Genomic DNA, 23,355 nt, shown 5'->3' with positions numbered 1-23,355 from the left:
CGAACTCACGATCCTGACCTCATGTGAGATCATGACCTGAGCTGAAGTCGGATACTCAACTGGCTGAGCCACCCAGGCGCCCCTTTAGTGAGTATTTGTTGAGCATGTACCATAAGCCAGAGCCATTTTAGGTACTGAAGACATGTGAGACACATGATAAATAAACCCAACACCCCATCCGTTGTCCTGGTGCTTTCTTTTTAGTTAGGGACAGTGAGCCAAACTATGAAAGGGACCAGTAGAATAGAAGAGGAGAAATTCTGAACACCAAGTGTGAACAGAGAGGAAGATGCTAGCAAAGGAGTGGACAAATGCCAAACTCTAGCACTGGTGAGATTTTTTTCAGAAGCCTCCTGAATCCTTCACTGGTGTTTCTGTTTGGTTGGTTGGTTGGTTGATTGGTTTTTCCTATCTTAAGACCCTCATCTGTCTGAAGGATAAAGCCTAATTATTTGCAAGTAAATTCAATTGCTCTATGGGTATCTATTTCACACTTTGCTCAAATTCAGAATCTGCCCTCTGCCACGTTCTTTCTTCCCAGGCTTGGGAAAGTACATCTACTTCTCTTGTTTGATCTGTCTCAATGCTGTGTTGTATAATCTCTGCAATGTAGAGGTACTCTACATTTTATACATTTTATATACATTTTATATGGTACTCACACATCCTCTCTCCATGCTGACACCATTTTCGAGATGTGACCTAAGTGCCCCTAAGTGCCCCTACAGGCCAGCTGGCTGGTTCCTTCTCTTCTGAGACCTAGCTCCTATCTTGGACCTTTGCAGAGTCCTGTCATGTTACACTGGCAACAGGATGCTCACTGGGCCTGCATCGGTCTCTTTTCTACCCCTATACCCTATGCAATTATATCAAACAGATTCCCACTAGATCCTTCTAGAATGGAAAATTATCTGGAAGCTATTAGCTGCTAAGGCTCTCATTCCAAAAGCTCAGAAATTCTTTACTTTCAGAATATCCGGGGGCGCCTGGGTGGCGCAGTCGGTTAAGCGTCCGACTTCAGCCAGGTCACGATCTCGCGGTCCGTGAGTTCGAGCCCCGCGTCAGGCTCTGGGCTGATGGCTCAGAGCCTGGAGCCTGTTTCCGATTCTGTGTCTCCCTCTCTCTCTGCCCCTCCCCCGTTCATGCTCTGTCTCTCTCTCTGTCCCAAAAATAAATAAAACGTTGAAAAAAAAAATTAAAAAAAAAAAAAAAAAAAAGAATATCCGGAATAAATTCTGTGTTTTCTATTACCCAGCTCCATACTTTGTAATTCAGTCGCTGGTGGGACTGAATTAGACCAACATCTTTTTTTTTAAATGTTTTTATTTATTTTTGAGACAGAGAGAGAGAGACAGAGCATGAGCAGGGGAGGGGCAGAGAGAGGGGGAGACACAGAATCTGAAGTGGGCTCCAGGCTCTGAGCTGTCAGCACAGAGCCCGACGTGGGGCCCGAACTCAAAGAGTGTGAGATCATGACCTGAGCTGAAGTTGGACACTCAACCAACTGAGCCACCCAGGCGCCCTAGACCAACATCTTTTAAAATTTCTTCTATGTTATACTTGTATCAGGGCTTCTGAACTTGAAGGCCAGCATTTATTCCAGAGAAACTGCCTTGAATGAGAATCAACTAACGAAAGGAAAATTCAGGAGAAAATAATATAACAAGTAATGTTTTACATATTGATCCATATGTTCTACTACCTGTTATTTAAGAATCAAAACCAAGGGGCGTCTGGGTGGTTCAGTCGGTTAAGTTTCTGACTCTTGATTTCTGCTCAGGTTATGATCTCATGGTTCATGAGGTTGAGCCCCATGTTGGGCTCTGCACTCACATCACGGAGCCTGCTTGGGATTCTCTCCCTCCTCTCTCTCTGCCCATCCCTGCTTGTGCTCTCTCTGTCTCTGTGTGTGTCAAAACAAATAAATAAACTTTAAAAAAAGGAGTCAAAACCAAACAGTAACTTCTATCCCAAGCACATTTCTCTTTTCCTTTCACCACTACACTCAAAAGAGAAGTCTCCATTTCTCAATCATGTAACAAGTAACAGTTCCCAGTCATCTGGCTTCCATGCAACAGAAATAAAATTTTGAGATTTTATGAGCATTCTTGTTTCAAGCTTACTAACGTACACCTACACTGGAATATGGGGGAGTGGATTTTTTTCCAGACTTCCAATGTATCTGTGAGGTTAAAATTAGCCTGCAGAGGGCAGCAGATAGTAGTGAAAAAATGCCTGTGCTTTAAACCTCCTCCTTGTAGTAGCAGTTGAATACGAATAAAGAATCAATGTTAGTTCACGTTATTTAAAATCAGTACATAAAAATTTTCTTGACATAAGGAAGGCTTTTGTGACTACTTAAAAAAAGATAGGTGACAGGCTGGTTGTTAGTGAAAACGAAGTAGTCAAACTTTTTTTGGTAGTTTTTTATTCCTATGGTACTTCTAGATCCTTTTTCCAGACAAGCAGTACCTATTCACTGCGCCTAGATACACTGGCTCTCCCAGTGGTCTATCACACAAGTCCAGCACCCAGAATTACACCCCCTCCAACAACAACAAAAAATTATCTTGTCCTTCCTACTTGTGTTTTCTTCTATGGGTAGTGATAAAGTATAAAGAATAACTACTCTTGTTATATGCACATTATCCTTCACAGATAAATATTACTGAAACCTAATTATCTAAAATTAAACTACTCATAAAAAGGAATGATTTTTTATTTTAGGGTTGTTGTTTTTTTTTTTAATTTTTATTTTAGAGAGAGGCAGTGAGCAGGGGAGAGGGGCAGAGGGAGAGAGAGAATCCCAAGCAGGCTCCACGTTCAGCATGGAGCCTGACATGGGACTTGATCCCACAATGTTGGGATCATGACCTGAGCCAAAATCAAGAGTGGGACACTTACCTGACTGAGGTGTCCCATCCAGGTGCCCCAGGATGGAATTTTAAAGTAAGTTTTACTTGGTTTAAGGACAGTGGAAATGTAGCAAGATTCCCCAATACATGTCAATGGTCAAATAATTTCAAAATCTTACAAAAGGGGGTGGTGGTAAAATCTATCATCAGCAACAAAACAAATAATAGGTCACAACCTAGTACCATAAATGAAAGTAAATGGGGTCAAAAGAAAAACAGAAAATATTGTCATATTATGTTAGGTCTCCTAAACCTGCCATTCAACTTCTCAGAATTAGTGGGAAAATGAGTCCAAGTATCCTGAAAATTCTCACTAACGTCACTAATTTGGAAATATTCAGAGAGGAGTTAAACTGCCCTAACAAAAATGAAGGTGAGATCTGCAAAAATTTAATTGGCACTACATCCTTGAGAATTCATTAGAGACTAGAAGGGCCGATAAACTTACAATCTTTAAAAATGCTTATTTATTTTTGGGAGAGAGAGACAGAGTGTGAGTGGAGGAGCGGTAGAGAGAGAGGGAGACACAGAGACCGAAGTAGGCTCCAGGCTCTGAGGTGTCAGCAAGAGCCCGACACAGGGCTCGAACCCACGAGCCAGGAGATCATGACCTGAGCCAAAGTCGGAAGCTTAACTGACTGAGCCACCCAGACACCCCGAGGCCTACAATTTGTAATGAACTGTGTGACATTGTAATGGCAGCCAATCCACGAATCCACTCATGACTACATCTCAGAAAAGAACTCAGATGCCAGACATCTAGCAAGCATAACACTCCTCTACAACAGGGTTCCACCTGTCACCCTTGCACACTCAGCCCGCACCCTCCATCCCTGCATACTCAAAAAGCCTCAAGGATAGATCTAGCTGGTTTTAGAGTAGATGCCAAGTGATTCAAGGAAAATGATCTATTCTGTTTTGAACTGGGCAGTAATACCTGTGATCAAGGTAAAAATAAATCACATGGCAATTATGAAACCACAGAATAAAAAAGAAAAAACTGGAAGGAAGGAAGGAAAGAAAAATAGAAGGAATGAAGAAAGGGAGGGAGGAAACAAGGGAGAAAAAGACTTATGGTTTATATTATGCAAATGTCTAGAAGTAAGCATAACTCAGACTACAGAGCAGAATCCCCAGAGTGTTTTATGTTATGCAATAACATAATAAAATATAATCCAATAAAAGAAGAGCTAAAAACCAAGATGATTAGTTAATGGGTTAAACAGAGATTTCAGAGATAAGAAACCAATCTGAGAACTGACTCATAATTGTCGATCTTATAAATAAATCATAATATCAGAAACAGCAAGGAAGAAAATGATAATAAAATGGAGTAAAGGCTTGAGATACTTGTAATGAATGCAGAAGAAAAACCATGTATAAAACAATTTTGCCTGCATGGTAACATGGTAAACTGAGTATATGAACTGATCCTATTGTTGAAAACTACTAAAACTGCTGAGCAAAAATATTTCTTAAAATTTAAATGTGTGCAAATGCTGGCAAAATGGATAAATTCCAGTCAGGCCCAAAACAAGTTTAAGGCAGGAACTCTGAGACATAAGTAAAGCACTAAGGTTGGCTTTTTCCCTTAACGGCATTTGCTGAGCTCAGAGGATCTCAAAAGTTCTCAAGGATGTGAGACAAAGCCTATACCTCACCCAAGTTAGGGATTATATTAGGGGACCCCTTTTAAAATAAAACTGGAACCCCAAAGTGTTATTCCAGTTTAAAAATGAACTAAAACATGCACTCTGACACCAGTATGGAATCGACCAAAAACAAAAACAAAAACACAAACAAAAAACCACTGCTCATCTTGAAAGTTGAACACTGAACCTCGATTCTGATTGGAGGTAGAAAAGGATTTCTCCTAAAGATTCATAATCACCATCTGGCTTCCATTTAAGTTTGTATCCTGAACTCACACCATCTGGTGTTATGAAAAACACACACACAAGTAAAAACTTCAAGTCTATAATTTAGTATAACTGAAACAGCACTGATAATGCCTGTGAATGCCTAACAGAAGCAAATACTAATCCTCCCAGGAAGAAATCCACCTCTTCCCAGGCCGCACAGGATTTCCACTGAGAAAGTTCAACTGAAAATGAGGGCTCAAAGGGGAAAAAAACAAAAACAAAAAAAAAAAACAGTAAATATAGGAAAATAAGGCACCATGAATGAGAGCAAACATAAACAAGGTAAAGAAAGTTTCAGAAGTTTTCAGATACAGGAATTGTCAGATGGAAAAAATAAATATAAGTTTGTTTAAAATGTTTCAAAAACTAAAGTATGATTTCACAGTAGATGTGTAAAAACCCCAATGCTTCTAGAAATTAAAAAAAAAAAAAAAAACATAGCAGGAATTTTAAACTCAATAGATGGTTTATACCAAAGTGTCTACGTACAATTGAAGCCCAGGGATACAGGGAAGTAGACCATATGACGAGACATTAAGGACAGAATAAGATGGTCTAACAAATATCTAATTGGAATTCTACAAGGAGAAGGGGACTGCAGGATACAGTAGGGGGCTATATTTGAAAATAGTGATTGAGAAGTTTTCTCAAACTTCTGAAAGAAAAGCATTAGAACCAATGCCAATGTATTCCAATGAAGCCAAAGGAGGAGAACTTAAAATACATCCAAATTTAAGATCTACCATAGTTAAATTGCAGGTCACTTAAAGAAAGGAAAAGGGAAAAGAATCTTTAAAGTTCTATGGTAATTTCTTCAGAGGAAGAAATTTAATCAACTCTAATTGCCTTGCCATGTTTCCAAGTCTGCTAAATCTTACTCCTGTAGAGGTTTTGGGTTTTTTTTTTGTTTTTGTTTTTTGTGGGTTTTTTTGTTTTTTTTTTCCCCCCTGATTGGAAAGGTTCTATTTTAGTTGGCACATGATGTAAGATTCTTTTCGGACCAATGTCAAGGCGTGATATGAGCATCTATATCTTCAAACAGGCAAATGTGGTATTTCAGTTGTGCTAGTATCACAAAGTTAAATTCAGCTGAGTTAAACTGACAAACTACAAACATACGGTTTGCTCTTAAGACTCAACAAAGAAATCCACGGTGTGGTAAAACGGTTACCTCAAGCTGAGTGGTGGGAAATAATCACCCCGGTCACTGTACAGTCAGTCAAGTTAGTTCTGCACCAACACTGTCGTTCACGAATCGCTCAAGTCAGCGTACTCAGAGGCCCGGAGAGGCTGTGATTGCGCATGCGCGCCAAGCTCCAAGCCCGCGGTCTGTTCCAATCGCGCCAACCCCCAAAACGAACGCAAGGGGGCAGATGTGGTCGTGGCATTTATTTCTGCAGAGGAAGGACAAACCTATGGCTTCAGATCTCGTTTAACACCTCAGCGATCAAATTGCAGAAACTCTCGAAACCTCCTCTATCTAAATCGCAGGTGTGTACACCAAATTGATACTGTAATAGAAAGAAGAAGGAAGGGAGGGGGAGAGGAGAGGAAAAAGAAACAAAGACCAAAGGAAAAAAAACAAAACAAAACAAAAAACAACCCTAACCAAGCAAACCCACACCTCTCTGGAACTACAATTACCCATTCACAAATATTTTGAAATGGGCGCAAATTTTTTTTCCCCTCTTGTGTCCTTCTGATATAGTTTCCTTAATAATTAATGGAGATATATCCTTCTCTGTGGAATATGTGCAAATAGTTTTCTTTAACTGGCGGTATAACCTTTTCTTCTTTAAGTCCTCTGTAAGTGCCAACATTTCTTTCATTTCGTCTCCATCGAGATTTATTTTGAGAGGGAAAAGTTGAAAGAAGCTGTTTCTCAAAATATGATACATAATTCAACATGATTTCACTCAAAACTGTTCTTGAAATATTGGAACTCAAAATAAAATACAATGCAGAGATGAAAAAAATTCCCATCCTTTTCCATTTGGACTTGACTGTTATTTAGTAACACTATTTCAATAACTACTTTTTACTGATTTTTTTTAATTCAGGAAAGTAAAAGGAAGTGTCTTTGTTCTAAATGGAGTTTAAAAAATGAGAATGTTAATTCTTTGAGTGATGTGAAGTGAAGGACCAGAAGGGAAAAATTGTAGGTTATATGGTCAAATAAGAGAGATTCATTTTATAACTCAGACTTTCAAAAACACTATGAAAAAACATTTGGATATTTAAAAACTCCATGTCTTCTGCATAGTTTTTATTTTTCCTTTGTAGTTTTTAAAATAGAATCTATTGCGTATTTGAAACGATAAAGTGAAAACCAACACTCATGATTTGAAGAATATGGTTTATTTCATATTTTACTATATTTTTAGGCTAAGCAACATCAAATTCCAGCGTACATTTATTTTTGTTACCCTCTTAACAGCAATAAACTGAGTAAACTTTGATATTTCATAGACTATTAAAATTCATGTTTGAACATTTCCTATAGTTTGGGTAATTGCTATTAAACCTTAAAATAAACAACTGATTTTTCATATCTTATTTTTCTTTTTTTACTAAAGATAACTACTATATATTATTTTTCATCAATGGGAAGATTTGGGGGAAAGAAAACACATTTAAAGTTTTGGCTCAGGTTTAATAGTGTACATATACAACTCTAGGTCAGCCATTACTCAATGGAAAATACAAACATAAGAAGTCAATTACCCAACTTGAGCCTCCAGATACTTTGTTTGTGACATACTGTGAGAACAGGAAAATGACAGAAAATTCCTAATGTATGCATGCATTTACAATTAGAGTTATTTTTGGATAAGTATGGCCAGTAGAATAGATAGTATTTAGACTTTTAGATTGATTGGAAGATAAAAAAGAAAAGAAAATCAAGCCCCAAAGTCATCGCTGTATTCAGGTTTTGTATTTTGAGACATCTGCACAAATGAAAACACAGAGATACAAATATAAACTTGTAAATTACCTTTTATTCTATTTTTTTTAGAAGTATGTAATTAAAACCAGAGTTTGTGAATGAAAGGACAACTATGACAGATATAGGATGGTGAAGTAGGTGTGGGCCTCAATTACTCACTACCTCTTTTAAGATGCTTGAGCTAAGTGAAACTTAAGAAATGTTTCTCCAGGGGTGCCTGGGTGGCTCAGTTGTTTGAGTGCCTGACTCTTGATTTCAGCTCAGGTCATGATCTCAAAGTTTGTGAGATCAAGCCCCGAGTCAGGCTCTATGCTGGCAGTGCAGAGGCTGCTTGGGATTCTCTCTCCCTCTCTCTCTGCCCCTCCCCCACTCATGCTCGCTCATTCTCTCTCTCTCTCTCTCCCTGTCTCTCAAAATAGATAAACACTTAGAAATATTTTGTTTAAAAAAGAAATGTTTCTCCAGTTTTAAAAATATACAGAATGATTTCTAGAATTCTCCAGGAAGTAAGAACGGTTCTGTTTGAGCTGAAGAGCATGTTGCATTTCCTACTTTACTACAGAGATATTTCCTCTTCTAAAATACTATCCTCTTTTCATCCACATTCAAATCGTGGAGCAGAGTGGAGCTGGGGCCAGGGAGGGTGTATGAAGAGGAGTGATTTCACGTCAGGTGCACTGGAAGCCAATAGCTGAACTTTAATATGACCAAGCATATTTATTTGTATGTGTTTTAGAATAGCTATGGAAATATCGTTTTGGAAAGAGGTAATTTAAAGCATTTTTATATAGTGCGTATTTGATTTATAATATATCATTACCAAACAGCTTATTAAAATTTATTGTTATGCATAGATAATTCCAAAAAAAATAGCGTCTATGCATTTCATGCATTTCATTATTTTACTGTCAGTTATATACTCCCAATAATCAAAAAATAAGGACTGGTTTCCTATTTTTAGCAAAACACATTACTTCTCTATTTCCTTTCTGATAAAAATCCATTCGGATTTCTTTTCATTAAATTTAAGAATAAAGATAAATTCACTTTAAATTTTAGTTACTGACACACGGTGAAATAGACCATATTTACTTAGAGAAGAAGATTGGCATTTAAAAATATTTGAAACAACTATAGAAGGAATATAAAGAAATACACATATGTCCTTTAAGTCACTTACTATGTTTAGTTGATGTAAAAACCAAGCAAACACTCATGAAGAAATTAGTGATATTAAGAACAAATAAGGAATATTGTGTCTTTATAGTATTGAAACTGAATCTAAATTCAGTGTAATGAGGAAGTGGAATTTAATCTGTCCTTTGAATGATAAGTTGCTTAAACATCAAGGAAGTAAAGGGCACTTCAGGTTTGAGGGAAAAAAAAAAGCTAAAAGAGCAATGGAGGCAAGAATGAGTACACACATTGTGAGGATAGTGACGAGAGGGACAGGATTAAAGAAGAGAGCATTTGTTGGGGGTACGCAGGATGATGGGAAATAAGATTTTCTAGAGAGAATCTTTGTTATTAATATTAAGGCCTTAAAAGCAAACAAGGGAGTCTAGATATAGTGTAATAAACCATAGGGAGCCATTATTGAGTAGTTTCTTTAAATTTTAGTATCCTTATATGAATTAGTAATTTTTTCTTACACCCAGTAGAACCCAAAATTAAGCCTCCAGTCTTGATTTCATCAACTTAGAATTCTTGATTCAAATTAAAGCTTCTCTTTCACTGTTTAAATGATTAAAATGAAACCTTAATCCTGAAACATATGGGAAATCACCTCTGAATCTATTGATAGAAGAAATTAATGCTGGAATCATCGTAGCTGTGATTTTCATAGGGTAGAAGGATTGCATTGTATCCTTCTAGAAAGCTAAACACGTTTTGTGGATGCCCGAGTTTTGCTAAGAGGAATGCCTGGACAGAGCAGGGAAAGAGACTGTTGAGTACCCTGCCGGGGGGCATCGCTATAGCTGCTGATGGGGCTATTAGGAATTATTGCTCTACCACAGTTTGAGCTTCCGGGGAGAGCCAAGAGCAGGAGGCCATCTAGTACTTGCTTCTCTCCAGATTCAGAAAAAGGCAGTGCACAATGAACACCAGGTTCCACATCAAGCGGGCTCTGACTCATTCCAGACCTACCATAGCAAAGAAGAATGCTAATTTACATTAAAAAAATTTTTTTTAATGTTTACTTATTTTTGAGAGAGAGAGAGAGCGAGCACACTGGCAGGGGAGAGGCACACAGACAGGGAGACACAAAATCCAAAACAGGCTCCAGGCTCTGAGCTGTCAGCACAGAGCCTGATGTGAGCTTGAACTCAGGAACACTGAGATCATGACCTGAGCTGAAGTCAGACGTTTAACTGACTGAGACATCCAAGTGCCCCTCTAATTTACATTTTGTAGTCCCTTAGCATTTTTCAAGAGCGTTGGCTTTATTTCACTCTATTTCCTTAGCCTTTGATTCCTGTGTGAGGCAAGAAGGATAGATGAAACTTGCTCAGCATCAAGATCATAATTAGCAAGATCAGAACTCCCATTGGAGTCTTTTCTTCTTTCAAATCTAGAGAGTTTTCTACTCTTCTAAATTGCTCCTTCATATATGATGAAAAGCTTGTATTCTTTGCCCTAGCAAAATTTAAGTAACTTACTGATTGAAAATAGATTTTAGGGGCACCCGCATGGCTCAGTTGCTTAAGCGTCTGACTCTTGGTTTCGGCTCAGGTCATGATCTCACGGCTTTGTGAGTTCAAGGCCTGCATTGGGCTCTGTGCTGGCAGCACGGAGCCTGCTTGGGATTCTCTCTGTCTCTGTCTCTCTCTGCCACTCCCCTACTTGCACTATCTCGGTCTCTCTCAAAATCAATAAATAAACTTAAAAAAAAAAGAAAAGAAAATAGATTTTAATAGGTTTTTTTTCTAACTGAATGTTTCATAATACATTCAGCAATGTTGATGTGATTTTTACTTCTGTTCAGTTTTGTATTAGGCACTTCTCATGTAGTAGCAAAGTAGTTTTCTGGATTCTGATGGGTACTCTACTAGTGAAATGGAGGTAAAATTTCATGGAAGGTTACTAACTCTGTCCCAGAAAGCACTTAACTAGTTGGGAGCTTTCAAGCAGTGGTCTCTAGGAGAGGTCCATGCACCACCTTTGTTAGACTAAGTGGAGAATCTCTCTCTCTCTCTTTTTTTTTTTTTTTTTTTAGTGTTTATTTACTTTTAAGACAGAGAGAAAGAGCATCAATGAGGGAGGGGTAGAAAGAGAGGGAGACAGAATCTGAAGCAGAGACTAAGTGGAGAATCTTGCTGAAGACTCAGATTTTGGGGGCTCCACTCTGGACTCACATACTTAGAATCTTTGGCCTCTGCCACCAGCATCTCAGGTGATTGTTATGCACAGTGGTTTTAAAAATCTAATATTTTAAATTAGATTTAAATCTAATATTTTAAATTAGGCAACTGGGTGGCTCAGTCAGTTGAGCATCTGACTCTTGATTTCGGCTCAGGTCATGATCCTACTGTTGGGAGATGAAGCCCTGAGCCTCCTGCTGAGCAGGGAGCCTGCTTAAGTTTCTCTCTCTCTCCCTCTTCCTCTCCCCCTGTCCCACTCACACTCTCTCCCTCTCTCTCAAAAAAAAAAAATCTGATAGTAGATTTACTCTTCTGCCTTTCTGTTAAAAAAAAATCCCCCCTCCCCCTTCTTCTTCTTTCTCCTTTATCTTCAAATTCAACATGTGTGTGCTAAGGAGAACATTTTTTTCTCCAGTTTAGTCCTTCTTAACACCTGCAAAATCTCTCTCTCTCTCTCTCTCTCTCACACACACACACACACACATACACACACACACTCTACTAGGATCACAGATCCAGTTGAATCCTGGCCAAGACATCGAACACAAGGAAGACATTGTTTCTGTTTTTGTTTTGTTTTGTTTTTTAAGTTTATTTATTTATTTTGAGAGAGAGACTGGTAGTGTGAGTGGGGGAAGGGTAGAGAGATAGGGAGAGAGAGAGAATCCCAAGCTGGCTCTGCATGGTCAGCACAGAGCCCGACTTGGGGCTCGAACTCATGAATCGTGAGATCATGACCTAAGCTGAAATCAAGAGTCAGGTGCTCAACCGACTGAGCCACCAAGGCACCTCAAAGAGGAAATTGTTGATATGTATGTGTGTGGAGGAAGAAGTGGGGATGAGTAAAATTTTTCTTTATTAAGTGGGTTGGGGTAGAGGAAATTCCAAGACAGCAGACCCAGCAATATAATATAGTTGTAATAATTAATGATAATTGAATATAAAAATATGATGATATAATAAGTACAACTATTTAGGAGTGAATAACAATTACATATAATTTAGGAATATTAATAGAATATAATGAAAAGGATATTGGGGAGCATAGGAAGGAAGACATAGCAAGCTTTGCTGTGCAGACATAAATCAGTAAGGTCATTTTGTTGCCCTTGCAGAGGTGGAAACTTTCCAAGTAGAAATCAGACCTGTGACAGAACACCAGCTTTACTGAAAGGCTGCTTTGACGAGCCCTTGTTGTTACCATTGATGAAGACAATGTTATACTTTTTTTTTTCTCAGAATTTTTATGATTTCTGACCTAACCAGAGAGTATAAATTCTTTGAAAAATTTTTATCCTTCCCAGGTGGGTTTCAACTACTACTATCCTGTTTTATACAGAGAAGGCATTCTATATCAATTACTACACATTCATTATAATGTTGGAAAATCTTTCTCTCAACAATAACTTCATTTTAAATAATGGAGAAAGAATATCGATTCATATGACCAAGAAAAATTACCACAATGTCAAAAGAAAATGTTTATTCATGACAGAAATATTAACTTGCCTTTAAAATATTTTCTGGAAAATAAAGGTCTGAATATAACCATCTGGGTTATTAGGAGGATATTAGAAACACATATTTTCTGAAACAAATTAATGTGGACACATTCTGAACTGAACAGGATTATTTTTGAAGGTCTTTAGAATATAATAAGGAAAAATCCTTCAATCCTCTCTACTGCAATGCAGCAAACCTAATTCTCTGCCTATAAGTCAAAAAAGCTCTTGTCAAAATTCATGAGGAAGCCATTCATTCCTTGATGTAGAGCAAAGCATGTCAGCAAGAAGCATAGAATTACCCCTACTTTCCTGATATTTCTTGGAGCAAGTCAACACATTTTCTAGTAATTGGCTTCCAATTAATTCTCCATTTTTGTTTTGTCTTTCTGACATAAAACTCTTGGGTACAGAGAGACAAGTTTAGGATTGAGCCAATGAATATGAGGATTATGCTCTACTAAATTTTTAATTTTGGAACGAACATAACTGATATAGGCAAGAATTTGGAAGTGGGTTCCCAAGAAATTTGTCTTCACTTTCAAGCAGTGAACATGTAGGCTGTAGAGCACAGGAGTGGGGGGATGCAGGGAAATTGGGTTCTCCGGAGAAGGGCAAGGAAGATTGGTTTTAGAGATACAAAATGGAAATTGGTCCCACATAAAGATTGACCCATCAACTGCCAGTAGCTGGATAAGCTGTTTATGCTGTGAATTTGACCCTGTGGGCCTATTGTGAGACAAAACAACCGAAAAACTATTAAGGTAGGCAATCTATATTCCTATACCAGTATGATAAAGACCGTATTTCATAAGCAGGAGTGGATTTTCAAACACGATTTGTACATAGCTATGTATTGAACTGAATTTAGTATACAGTAGTTTGACTTCCTATCTTCCTTTGCTGTTTTGTCCTTTGCCTTTTATATAAAATTCTTTATTTGAAAATATTTAGAAAAAGCCGAGGAAATATTAAATCTCCATTTACTTGTCTGGTGCTGGCGTATTTGAAATTGTAGCAGGATTTGAAATATTTGAAATATTTCTTACACAATTCTTACACAATTAAAATTGTACAATTTGAAATATTTCTTATCTAATATTTAACGACTTTCTATGATATTTATGTTTTCTTTCTGTACCTTATCAGTTACATATGTGCATTATATATTGTTACATTTGCTATGGATGTGAGAAAATATTCTTTTTTTTTTTGTGAAAATCTTCAGCTTTTAGTTACTTGGGAAATTTTCATTGAGAGAATAAATCCTATATATTCAGGGAAGTATATCATGTTTTGTGTAATCTCTTCTTCATAAATTTTAGAGAAAGTGCTGTTAAAGAACAAAAATTCAGAGCGCCTGGGTGGGTTAGTCGGTTAAGCGTCTGGCTCCTGTTTCAGCTCACACCATGATCTGATGGTTTGTGAGTTCGAGGCCTGCACTGGGTTCCATGCTCACAGCATGGAACCTGCTTGGGATTCTCTCTCTCTCTCTCTCTCTCTCTCTCTCTCTCTCTCCCTTTCTCTCTGCCCCTCCCCTGCACTCTCTCTCTGTCTCTCAAAATAAATGAATAAACTCAAAAAAAAAAAAAAAAACAGAACAAAAATTTAACCGAGTATATCTGAAGATCCAATTGGCTTTATTAAGTGATTCATGATTCGGGAACTGTGATGATTTGTACAAATGGAAGTTTTCCATAGGAAGAAGGGTGGGGAAAGGAAGTTATTAGTAAAACAAAAGGATTGTTTCAGGCAAGGTCATTTTCCCTGAGGGGAAGAGCAGGGGGTCTCATCAAGCAGATGACCTCATCTTCCTTTGGAGGACAGAGAGGGCCCATGTGATAGATTACCTCATTGGTGTTTATCAGAAAATTCCTGACTGAACTGTTAAAACTCACATTTCTGATGGAGGCTTAAACTCCAAATAGGTTACATATTACACCTCAGTTAGGTGACTTGGCCTAAGTGATACTATTTGGAGCCTTTGGTTTTCTTTTTTATGTAAAAATAGCAGATTATTAGCTGCAACATTACCTAACACTTAAAGATCAAAGAGAAGTCACTTGTTCATGAGGGATGGCATTATCTGTACCTTCAACATGTCAGGGAAATATAAAGATGAAGTGATAAGTGCTGTAATATGTTATGATGCCTTTGGATTAAAGCCTATTTCATACACATAGAAATAATAAACTTGGTTCTCCCTGAGCTCTGAAGGCAGATTTAACTTGTCTGTCATTTGATAGCATTATTTCCCTGGATTTGAGCTTTAGTCCAACTCTGAGTAGAGGGTAGTATGTGTATTTGGGTGGCCCTCACCCTGCATGAGATTTGTTCCTTTTGGTTGATGGGCTGTGTCTCTTAGAGGTCTCCAATATAACTAAATAAATTTCTGAGATGGGTGTCAATAAATTAATGCAACAGATTATTTCCACGTTAGCAAGATCTTTGAATGAATAAATCATAAAATCAAATTTTAGTGAGTGAGAGAAAGAAGAACAAGCAGAGAATGATAGGGACTAGAGTAGGCTTTCGACTCTCAGCACAGCAATAGGGGTCCTGGGAGATAAAGAGAAGAGAGGAGGACAAAAGAGGCAGCCAGGAGTCTTATATAAACCTGTCATTTTCACTTGGGCCAGACCTGCTCAGCAGGGCCTATGAGGTCTCATGCATGTGTCTTTGAGCATTTGACATGCCCCCAAACAGAAATCATCATTCCACTAACAGGCCCCTTCTCTTGAGTTCATTTCAGTTGAGAGCAGGCTATCTCAGTGTCTCTCCATCTGTCTGCTTATTAACCTATTTGCTGTATCCTATAGCTTCTGTTTCCATACTATCTCTCTTCTGTTTCCTCCTTCACATTCCCATTGCCAAAATCAAGTTCAGAACTTCACCTCTTGCCTGGATTATTGATTTGCTTTCTAAAAAGAAGTCAGCATCACCAGTACCCCCTCTGTTCAAATCCAGCCAGATACACACACACACACACACACACACACACACACACACACATTAGAATTACTCTGAACTTGTAATATTTCTATTAAGAAGCATCAGTGACCACTCGTTGACAGACTACAATGAAATGGACTGCAAACTTCTTTTTCTGGCATTTAAAGTCAGCCACAATAATGGCCAAATTCTCTTGTAATTTTTTCTTCTATTGTCCTAATTAGCTGCCAAATTCATTGCTATTTCATGAACAAGACCCATGAAATACTGACAGAATTCACTCTGAATTCCTGATGTTGCCACCACCTGGAGGATGCTTTTCTATTTCTCTTACCCAACGGTTGCTTATTTAATATCTATTTTAAATACATTCTTTATGAAATTTTGCTGATTTTTCTCAATCAGGTGTGATCAACTTTTCCTTTGAATCATCAAAATTATGCAAACAACTTCCATGCCAGATCTTTGTTTTTTCTTTTCAATTACAGTGTTCATTTGTTTCTTTGTTTCACCTTTTTTATTTTTTAAGTAAGCTCCATGCCCAGTGGTGGGGTTTGAACTCATGACCCCAAAATCAAGAGTCACATGCTCTACTGACTGAGCCACCCAAGTGCCCCATTTTGTTTCACCTTTTAAATTGTAAATGTGTTAAGAAGAGAAACTGTATGTCATCATTTCCTGTATCTTCCATATGGTATATCTCAGTGCCTTATACAGAATGAGAACTCTGTAAATATTTGTTAGATTGAGAGTAATCTGCCATAGATACGTAAAAAATCAATGTAATGTATTCTTCAGTACCTGAACAGGAAAAAATATTGAAAATACACATAAAAGTGTGGCTTAAAAAAAAAAGGAATGTATTATTTTTCAAATGGTCTTGTTTGATGGTATGCCTTCCAAAAGGCAGTCCATCAACTTGCAGGTTCAAATGAAATGAAATCTTCTCAGAAACATGGTTATTTTATTTTAAAATCCGTCTATAGGGGCGCCTGGGTGGCTCAGTCGGTTAAGCGTCCGACTTCAGCTCAGGTCACAATCTCACGGTCCGTGAGTTCGAGCCCCGCGTCGGGCTCTGGGCTGATGGCTCAGAGCCTGGAGCCTGCTTCCGATTCTGTGTCTCCCTCTCTCTCTGCCCCTCCCCCGCTCATGCTCTGTCTCTCTCTGTCTCAAAAATAAAATAAACGTTAAAAAAAATTTTGAAAAAAAAATCCGTCTATAAATCAGGAAGAGAAACTTAATGGAATTGCTTTGGCTTACTGAACTAGTGAAGTGACTGGGAGATATATAAAAAATATAATATATTTATAATTAGCATAATATGAATCTTTTTACCTGTTGATTTCTACCAGTTGAAAAACCAGAGATGTTTTTAAAGTCAGTGGAAAGTTCTAAGAATTCCTATCACATTCTCTCTAACAAAAGGGACATAATGTGTAAATTGAAGATATGGAACTGCTGAAGTGCAAAATACCACTGACATTTTAGTGAGCAAATGAGCTTGCTAACATTAACAGAAATGACGTTTAGTTTAGATTTCAAAAAAGGCATTAGGAATACAATAACTATGGTGAGTAACCTAGGGTACTTAGTGCCTTAAATTTGAGTCCTAAATCAACATGGGGGCAATTAGAACACCTCCCCTGAACCCTCTCCTGAGTTACTGTTACTAGGGTAAGGTTTTGATTTCAAATATTGAGAATACATGGTTAAGAAAATATCTTTCTAGGAATTCATATTGAACAAAAAGAAAATGTTAAATATGCACAAGTTCAGCATTCAGAATTATTTTACAATGCCCAACTCACTTTATGATTACTCTTTACTATCTAAATGCAAAGATCATATCAATCTCCTGGCTGACATTTTCTCCAGTCATATTAGGAATCATTGTTGGCTGCTTCCTCCTCCCATTTTTCCCAGGATAAGGTGAAGGTGGCACAAGAGTGGTTAGGTAGGAGAAATGGGTGCATTGTGGTGAATTTTCTTTTCTCTAAAATGGCAGAATTTTATAACAAAACCATAGCATTATATAGAAATTACTGATGTGGTTAATTGAACACTCTTCTGTAATTGTCGTAAGCCATAAACCTGGAAAATCACTGTTATTAATAAAAATTACTCTAATACGTATTTTCAGTTAGCCTGTTAGGGACATTGCATAGGCAAAATGTTGTTTATAAGCAGTAAATTTTCTTGGCATTTTGAATACTCTAGAATGATGGTCAAAAGAAACATCTTTTACTCAAGAAGTTTATGTTCATGTTGCTATTAAAATATAAATTATATTCTTATAAGTTTAGCAGTTTTAATGTATTTCCTCTAAAAGTTTAACTGTTTTGTTATTCATCATTCATGTAGTTACTTCACTTCAAGAAATCCCCAACCTTCTAATGATAAACTTTCTTTAAACTAACATCGACATCGTACAAGTTTTTGGAAGGCTTTCTTGAAGTCTTCATTAAAGATTGTATAAATCAGTGGATTTATAAGGGAGTTGAGATATCCGAGCCATGTCAAAAAATTTGACATTTCTTCAGAAATTTTACACTTTTCACAGACATTCACAACCAATTCTTTTACAAAGAAAGGAAGCCAACATATTACAAATGCACCCAAGATTAACCCCAGCGTAGTGGCTGCTTTGCGTTCTCTTGTGCCTGAGATCTTTTGCCTTCTCCAAGATTTCTCATGCTTGAAATCAGACCTGGAGCTTTTCACTGTGCTGTGAATTTTATCAAAGTCTGTTGATGGATCAGATAAAGATTTTTCTAGCATGTAGGGTGTGGAGACTAGTCTGGTGCTTTTCTCACTACTCCCCAAAAGGACTTGGCCATTCACCTCCTCCTTGGCAATCCTACTTGCTTGTCTCTTGTGGTATAACATTTTCGCTGCTTTATATATTTTGTAGTAGAGGATCAAAATCAATGTTAATGGGATGTAGAAGGCTCCGAATGTTGAGTAAATAGTCGAGACGATGTGGTCGTGTTTGATGATGCACTCATCATCGCGGCTAGTTCCTTGGTGCCTCCAGAATAAAGGAGGCATAGAGATAAAAATAGATATAATCCAAACTATTGTAATCGTAATGCCAGCATGCTTGGGAGTCCTTTTCCTGGAGTACTCCACAGCATCTGTGATTGCCCGATACCGATCCAGAGCTATAGCAGAGAGATGCAAGATGGAGCACGTGCAGCACGTAATGTCAACGCTCAGCCAGATGTCACAGACCACCTGCCCCATAATCCAGCTCTCTCTCACAATGTACACGATGCTGAAAGGCATCACCAGGACAGCTACAAGAAAATCTGTGACGGCAAGGGAGCAAATTAAATAGTTGGCTGGGTGGTGCAGCTTCCGGGTGACAATAATTGCAGCAATCACAAGGGAGTTGATGGTTGTTGTCATCAGTGCCAGCCCGGAGAGAGTGAGGGACACCAGAATTTTAGACGGCATTCTGTTTAATAGTTCTTCTGAAGTCAAGTTTTGGTCAGATGAGTTTAAGGAATCCATTTTGTTTGTTTTAAAAGATTAATATAGCTGCAAAAATGGATACCTGTAACAAGGGAGGAGAAAAACAGTTCAGAGAAGTCTTCAAAAATTTTTCTCTCCCTTTCAGAATGAATTTTGAAAAAGTGTATGTGTGTGTTTTCCCAGAATATTCCATGGATTTTAAAAAAATGGGAATTTAGATTATAGATTTTCTTTTTCTTTTCATTTAATTTAAAACTTCCAACGAAAACAGTAACAAACAATAAATTTCAAAACATTTCTGAAAATACAGCTCACATAAAACAATTTTTATGAGTAAACTAACCTATTACTCGGTAAAATCTCTACCATTGTAGAATTGCATTTAAAAACTACATTAATCCGAGCTATGTTTTTCTCTTCATCTATGCAGTAAAAGTTTAATAGCACATGTCATTAATACATATTTATGCATTATATAACTCAATATAAGAAAATATCATATTACAGGCAATATTCAAAATCATAAACAATTTTGTACTTAATTCAAAGTTACATTGAGAACATTATCATTGAACTCATGGAGTCTAAAGGAACTTCTAAGTATTTCATGTCAGGATATAAGTATTATAAAAAGGGAAATAAATAAAAATTAAATATTTTTAGTACATCCCTAGCATTCTATGATCATTTTATGAAATGAGGAAAATGTCAGAGTGTTTAGTAGTCTTTGTGGACATAAGTAGTGAATTTGGTTTAAAGAGATGAAATAAAATTAGTGGGAGTGAAACAGCCATAAAACACTGACCATTATTACAATGACATATATGACAAAATAACTCACTTAACAAGGTGAACTTGCCAGCAAGAAGAGCTCATAATGGCACTCACTCTGAAATGGAAATTATTCTTCTTTACAAGTCACCATTGTAAGGACCCTGTAACCTTATGTCTGAAAGAGGACACTCCAAACAGGGCTTATAATTTTTGCTTTAATCAATGCAATTGTTTAATTGTAAGCCAAATAAGAGCAATTAGAGTGTAATGAAATAGGATTAATCTTTTTTATATGATAGTATTTTTTCTTTTGTTTTGCATCAGCCCTTCTCTTTCTTTTAATAATTCTATAGCAGCCACCTATATCTTAGGAAAAGACAGAGAGAAGATGGAAATCTGAAGCTTTATTCTTGGTTGTAACTATTATTGTACCTCCATAGTCCTTAAATTATTTTTACTTTAAAGTCATTATGTCTTGGGGCGCCTGGGTGGCCCAGTCGGTTAAGCCTCTGACTTCAGCTCAGGTCATGATCTCATAGTTCGTGTGTTCGAGCTCTGCGTGGGGCTCTGTGCAGACAGCTGGGAGTCTGAAGCCTGCTTCAGATTCTGTGTGTCTGTCTCTCTCTCTGCCCCTCCCCCACTTATGCTCTCCCTCTTTCTCCCTCTCAAAAATAAATAAACATTAAAAAAATTTAGAGTGGTTATATCTTATTTGTTGGAACTGATAAAACAAATACTTTACTTAGTATTATTGTATCAAGTGTTGTGTGTGTGTATAATAAAACTTTGAGGTAAGCACATCTAGTATTTTACTTGTGTTTGGTTATCAGTAGTAAATTTAATTTTTATTTTCTGACATTCATTGAAGGCAGGTGCTGATGGCTTGCTCCTAAGCAAATTGAGGGGCACAAGAAATTTGAGGGTTAAATTTGAGTGGCTCAGTCGGTTAAGTATCTAACACTTGAGTTCAGCTCAGGTCATGATCTCACGGTTCATGGGATGGAACCTGGTGTCAGGCTCCTCGTGTTCACAGCACAGAGCCTGCTTGTGATGCTCTCTCTCCCTGTCTCTGCCCCTCCCCCACTTGTGCTGTCTCTCTCTCTTTCTCAAAATATATAAATAAACATTAAAAAAAAGAAATTTGAATACCTGTTAACCAGAAAATGAGTAGTTGTCCTGTGTATAATTGAGAAGTTATAAATCTACATTATTTATATCAACACTTACCCCTTTTAAAGGGTAACTAGGATAGCACCAGATAAAGAATGGAAGCTAAAGTTTCCCTAGAAATTCTAAACCATTGGATGGGGCGCCTGGGTGGCTCAGTTGGTTAAGCATCTGACTTCAGCTCAGGTCATGATCTCACAGTTGGTGAGTTTGAGTCCTGCATCGAGGTCTGTGCTGGTATCTCAGAGCCTGTAGCCTGTTGCGAATTCTGTGTCTTCTCTCTCTGCCTCTCCCATGCTCATGTTCTGTCTCTCTCAAAAAAAATAAACGTTAAAAATGTTAATGTTTATTTACTTTTGAGAGAGAGAGAGAGAGAGAGAGTGTGTGTGAGTGGGGGAGGGTCAGAAAGAGGGAGACACAGAATCAGAAGCAGGCTCCAGGCTCTGAGCTGTCAGCACAGAGCCTGACACGGGGCTCGAACCCACAGACCGTGAGATCATGACCTGAGCTGAAGTCGGATGCCCAACCGACTGAGCCGCCCAGGTGCCCCAACATTAAAAAAAATTTTAAGAAAAAGAAATCCTAAACCGCTGGAGCGCCTGGGTGGCTCAGTTGGTTAAGTATCTGACTTCGGCTCAGGTCAGGATCTCACGGTTCATGGGTTTGCGCACCAAGTAGGGCTCTGGGCTGACAGCTCAGCCTGGAGCTTGCTTTGGATTCTGTGTCTCCCTCTCTGTCTGCCCCTCCTCAGTTCGCACTCCATCTCTCTCTGTCTCTCAAAAGATAAAATGAAATGTTAAGAAACAAAAAAGAAATTCTAAACCTGTGGTTTTCCAATTTAGCTTGCCTCAGAACCATCAGTAGGACTGTTAAAACACAAGTTATCGGGTCCCACCCTTTGGAGTTAGAGATTCAGTAACACTGGGGTGGGGCCCTCAAACTTGCATTTCTAACAAGTTCCCCGGTGTTGCTGCTGCTGTTGGCCAGGGAGTTAGGGGTTTGGGGAGAACCCAACAGGGCTGTTACTCAGCTGTTTGTCTAAGCCTTTTGCTGCTACAGCATCAATGACTTCTTGGTTGAGAGCAGCTCTGACATTTCTGTTGTACAACTTTCTCAGCATCTCTCTTTCTCACATTCTTAAATTATTTCTTGGAATTTTCCAAATAAATGATCTTACTCTAGCTTTTCTTCTGCTGTTTCCCTGGCTATTTTTATTGCTGACTTTTTACAGTACGGCTTAGACCTCCTGCTCTAGGGCTATTATTTCCTTCCCCCACATCATTTCCACTCTTTCCAGCCTGTGGTGAGAGTTATGTCATATGACCGACCATATTTTCTAAACCACATACTGGATCGCAGGGCCTGAGGCTTAATGGCATGGTCATCTGCATCATCAGGATTATCATGAAAATTCTTGATATGTGCTTTCAAGATCAGTGGACCTCACAGTTTTTAGCTAATTTCCCTGGAAATATCTTTAGGCAGTTAATGGTCACAGGTGAAATGCTTACTCCAAGCCAATTAGACATATTAGAAACACAGTAGATTAATTAGTTTCTACCTTCCTCCTAATCCCCCCCCCCCCATTCTCTCATCATAAAACTTGTACCAAATATTCAATTAAAAAACTAAATATTTCTTGATTGGTTAATTATTTATTTATTTAGTGTTTAATTAATTTATTTATTATTGAGTGTTATGTGAATTTATCTACTGCTTATTTAGTGTTATAGGAGTTGATTTAATAGCGATGACATTTTCTGTATTATAAACAAAAATAACTTCCCACTTAAATTTGCCTGATAAACAGTTTTGACATAAGAGTCTCTTCAAGAGGCAATTCTGAAGTTACATTTTGAATAGAATATTGAATAAGAGAAACTATTTGGAGATAGTTATGTGTGTTTTCACAATAAAAGTGAATTCTGTTGGTAAGTGGACCAGCTTAATATTAATGGCTGAATTATTTGATAATTCAGCTGAATCCTCTAAGAATCACATTGTAGCATTTAAATTAGGCTCAATAAAATGGTAGTTAGTGCTAAGGAAAAAATCAAAATGAGTCATATAAGTTTGATTGCAGTTTCTAAGAAATCATCCCATTATTAAATTTAGAAAACTAATCTTCTGATAGTTGTATTTATTGAACAAAGAAAATGGAAAACAAATGTAACCAATCACAATTGAGTTTCTTTTCCTTTTTGTTTTATTTTCCTTGCCACTTACAATTAGAATTTCTTTTTTTTTTTTTTAATTTTTTTTTTCAACGTTTATTTATTTTTGGGACAGAGAGAGACAGAGCATGAACAGGGGAGGGGCAGAGAGAGAGGGAGACACAGA

At 37.6% G+C, this 23,355-nt stretch overlaps 1 protein-coding gene across 1 annotated transcript; it reads right to left on the bottom strand.

The window, feature by feature from the left end:
* Nucleotides 1-16,731: 16,731 nt before the first annotated feature.
* Nucleotides 16,732-19,169, bottom strand: HTR1F (5-hydroxytryptamine receptor 1F). Its single transcript, XM_045437087.1, has one exon. It carries the CDS (start codon nt 19,111-19,113, stop codon nt 18,013-18,015), a length of 1,101 nt encoding a protein of 366 aa, XP_045293043.1. The 5' UTR covers nt 19,114-19,169; the 3' UTR covers nt 16,732-18,012.
* Nucleotides 19,170-23,355: the final 4,186 nt, after the last annotated feature.

Source organism: Leopardus geoffroyi, chromosome C2 (genome assembly GCF_018350155.1).
Source record: "Leopardus geoffroyi isolate Oge1 chromosome C2, O.geoffroyi_Oge1_pat1.0, whole genome shotgun sequence".
In the NCBI taxonomy this organism is placed as follows: Eukaryota; Metazoa; Chordata; class Mammalia; order Carnivora; family Felidae; genus Leopardus; species Leopardus geoffroyi.
This window is presented reverse-complemented; position numbering and strand designations above follow the sequence as displayed.

What these genes read in the sequence shown, in the direction of transcription:
- HTR1F (XM_045437087.1), bottom strand. Translation starts at nt 19,113, where the DNA reads ATGGATTCCTTAAACTCATCTGACCAAAACTTGACTTCAGAAGAACTA.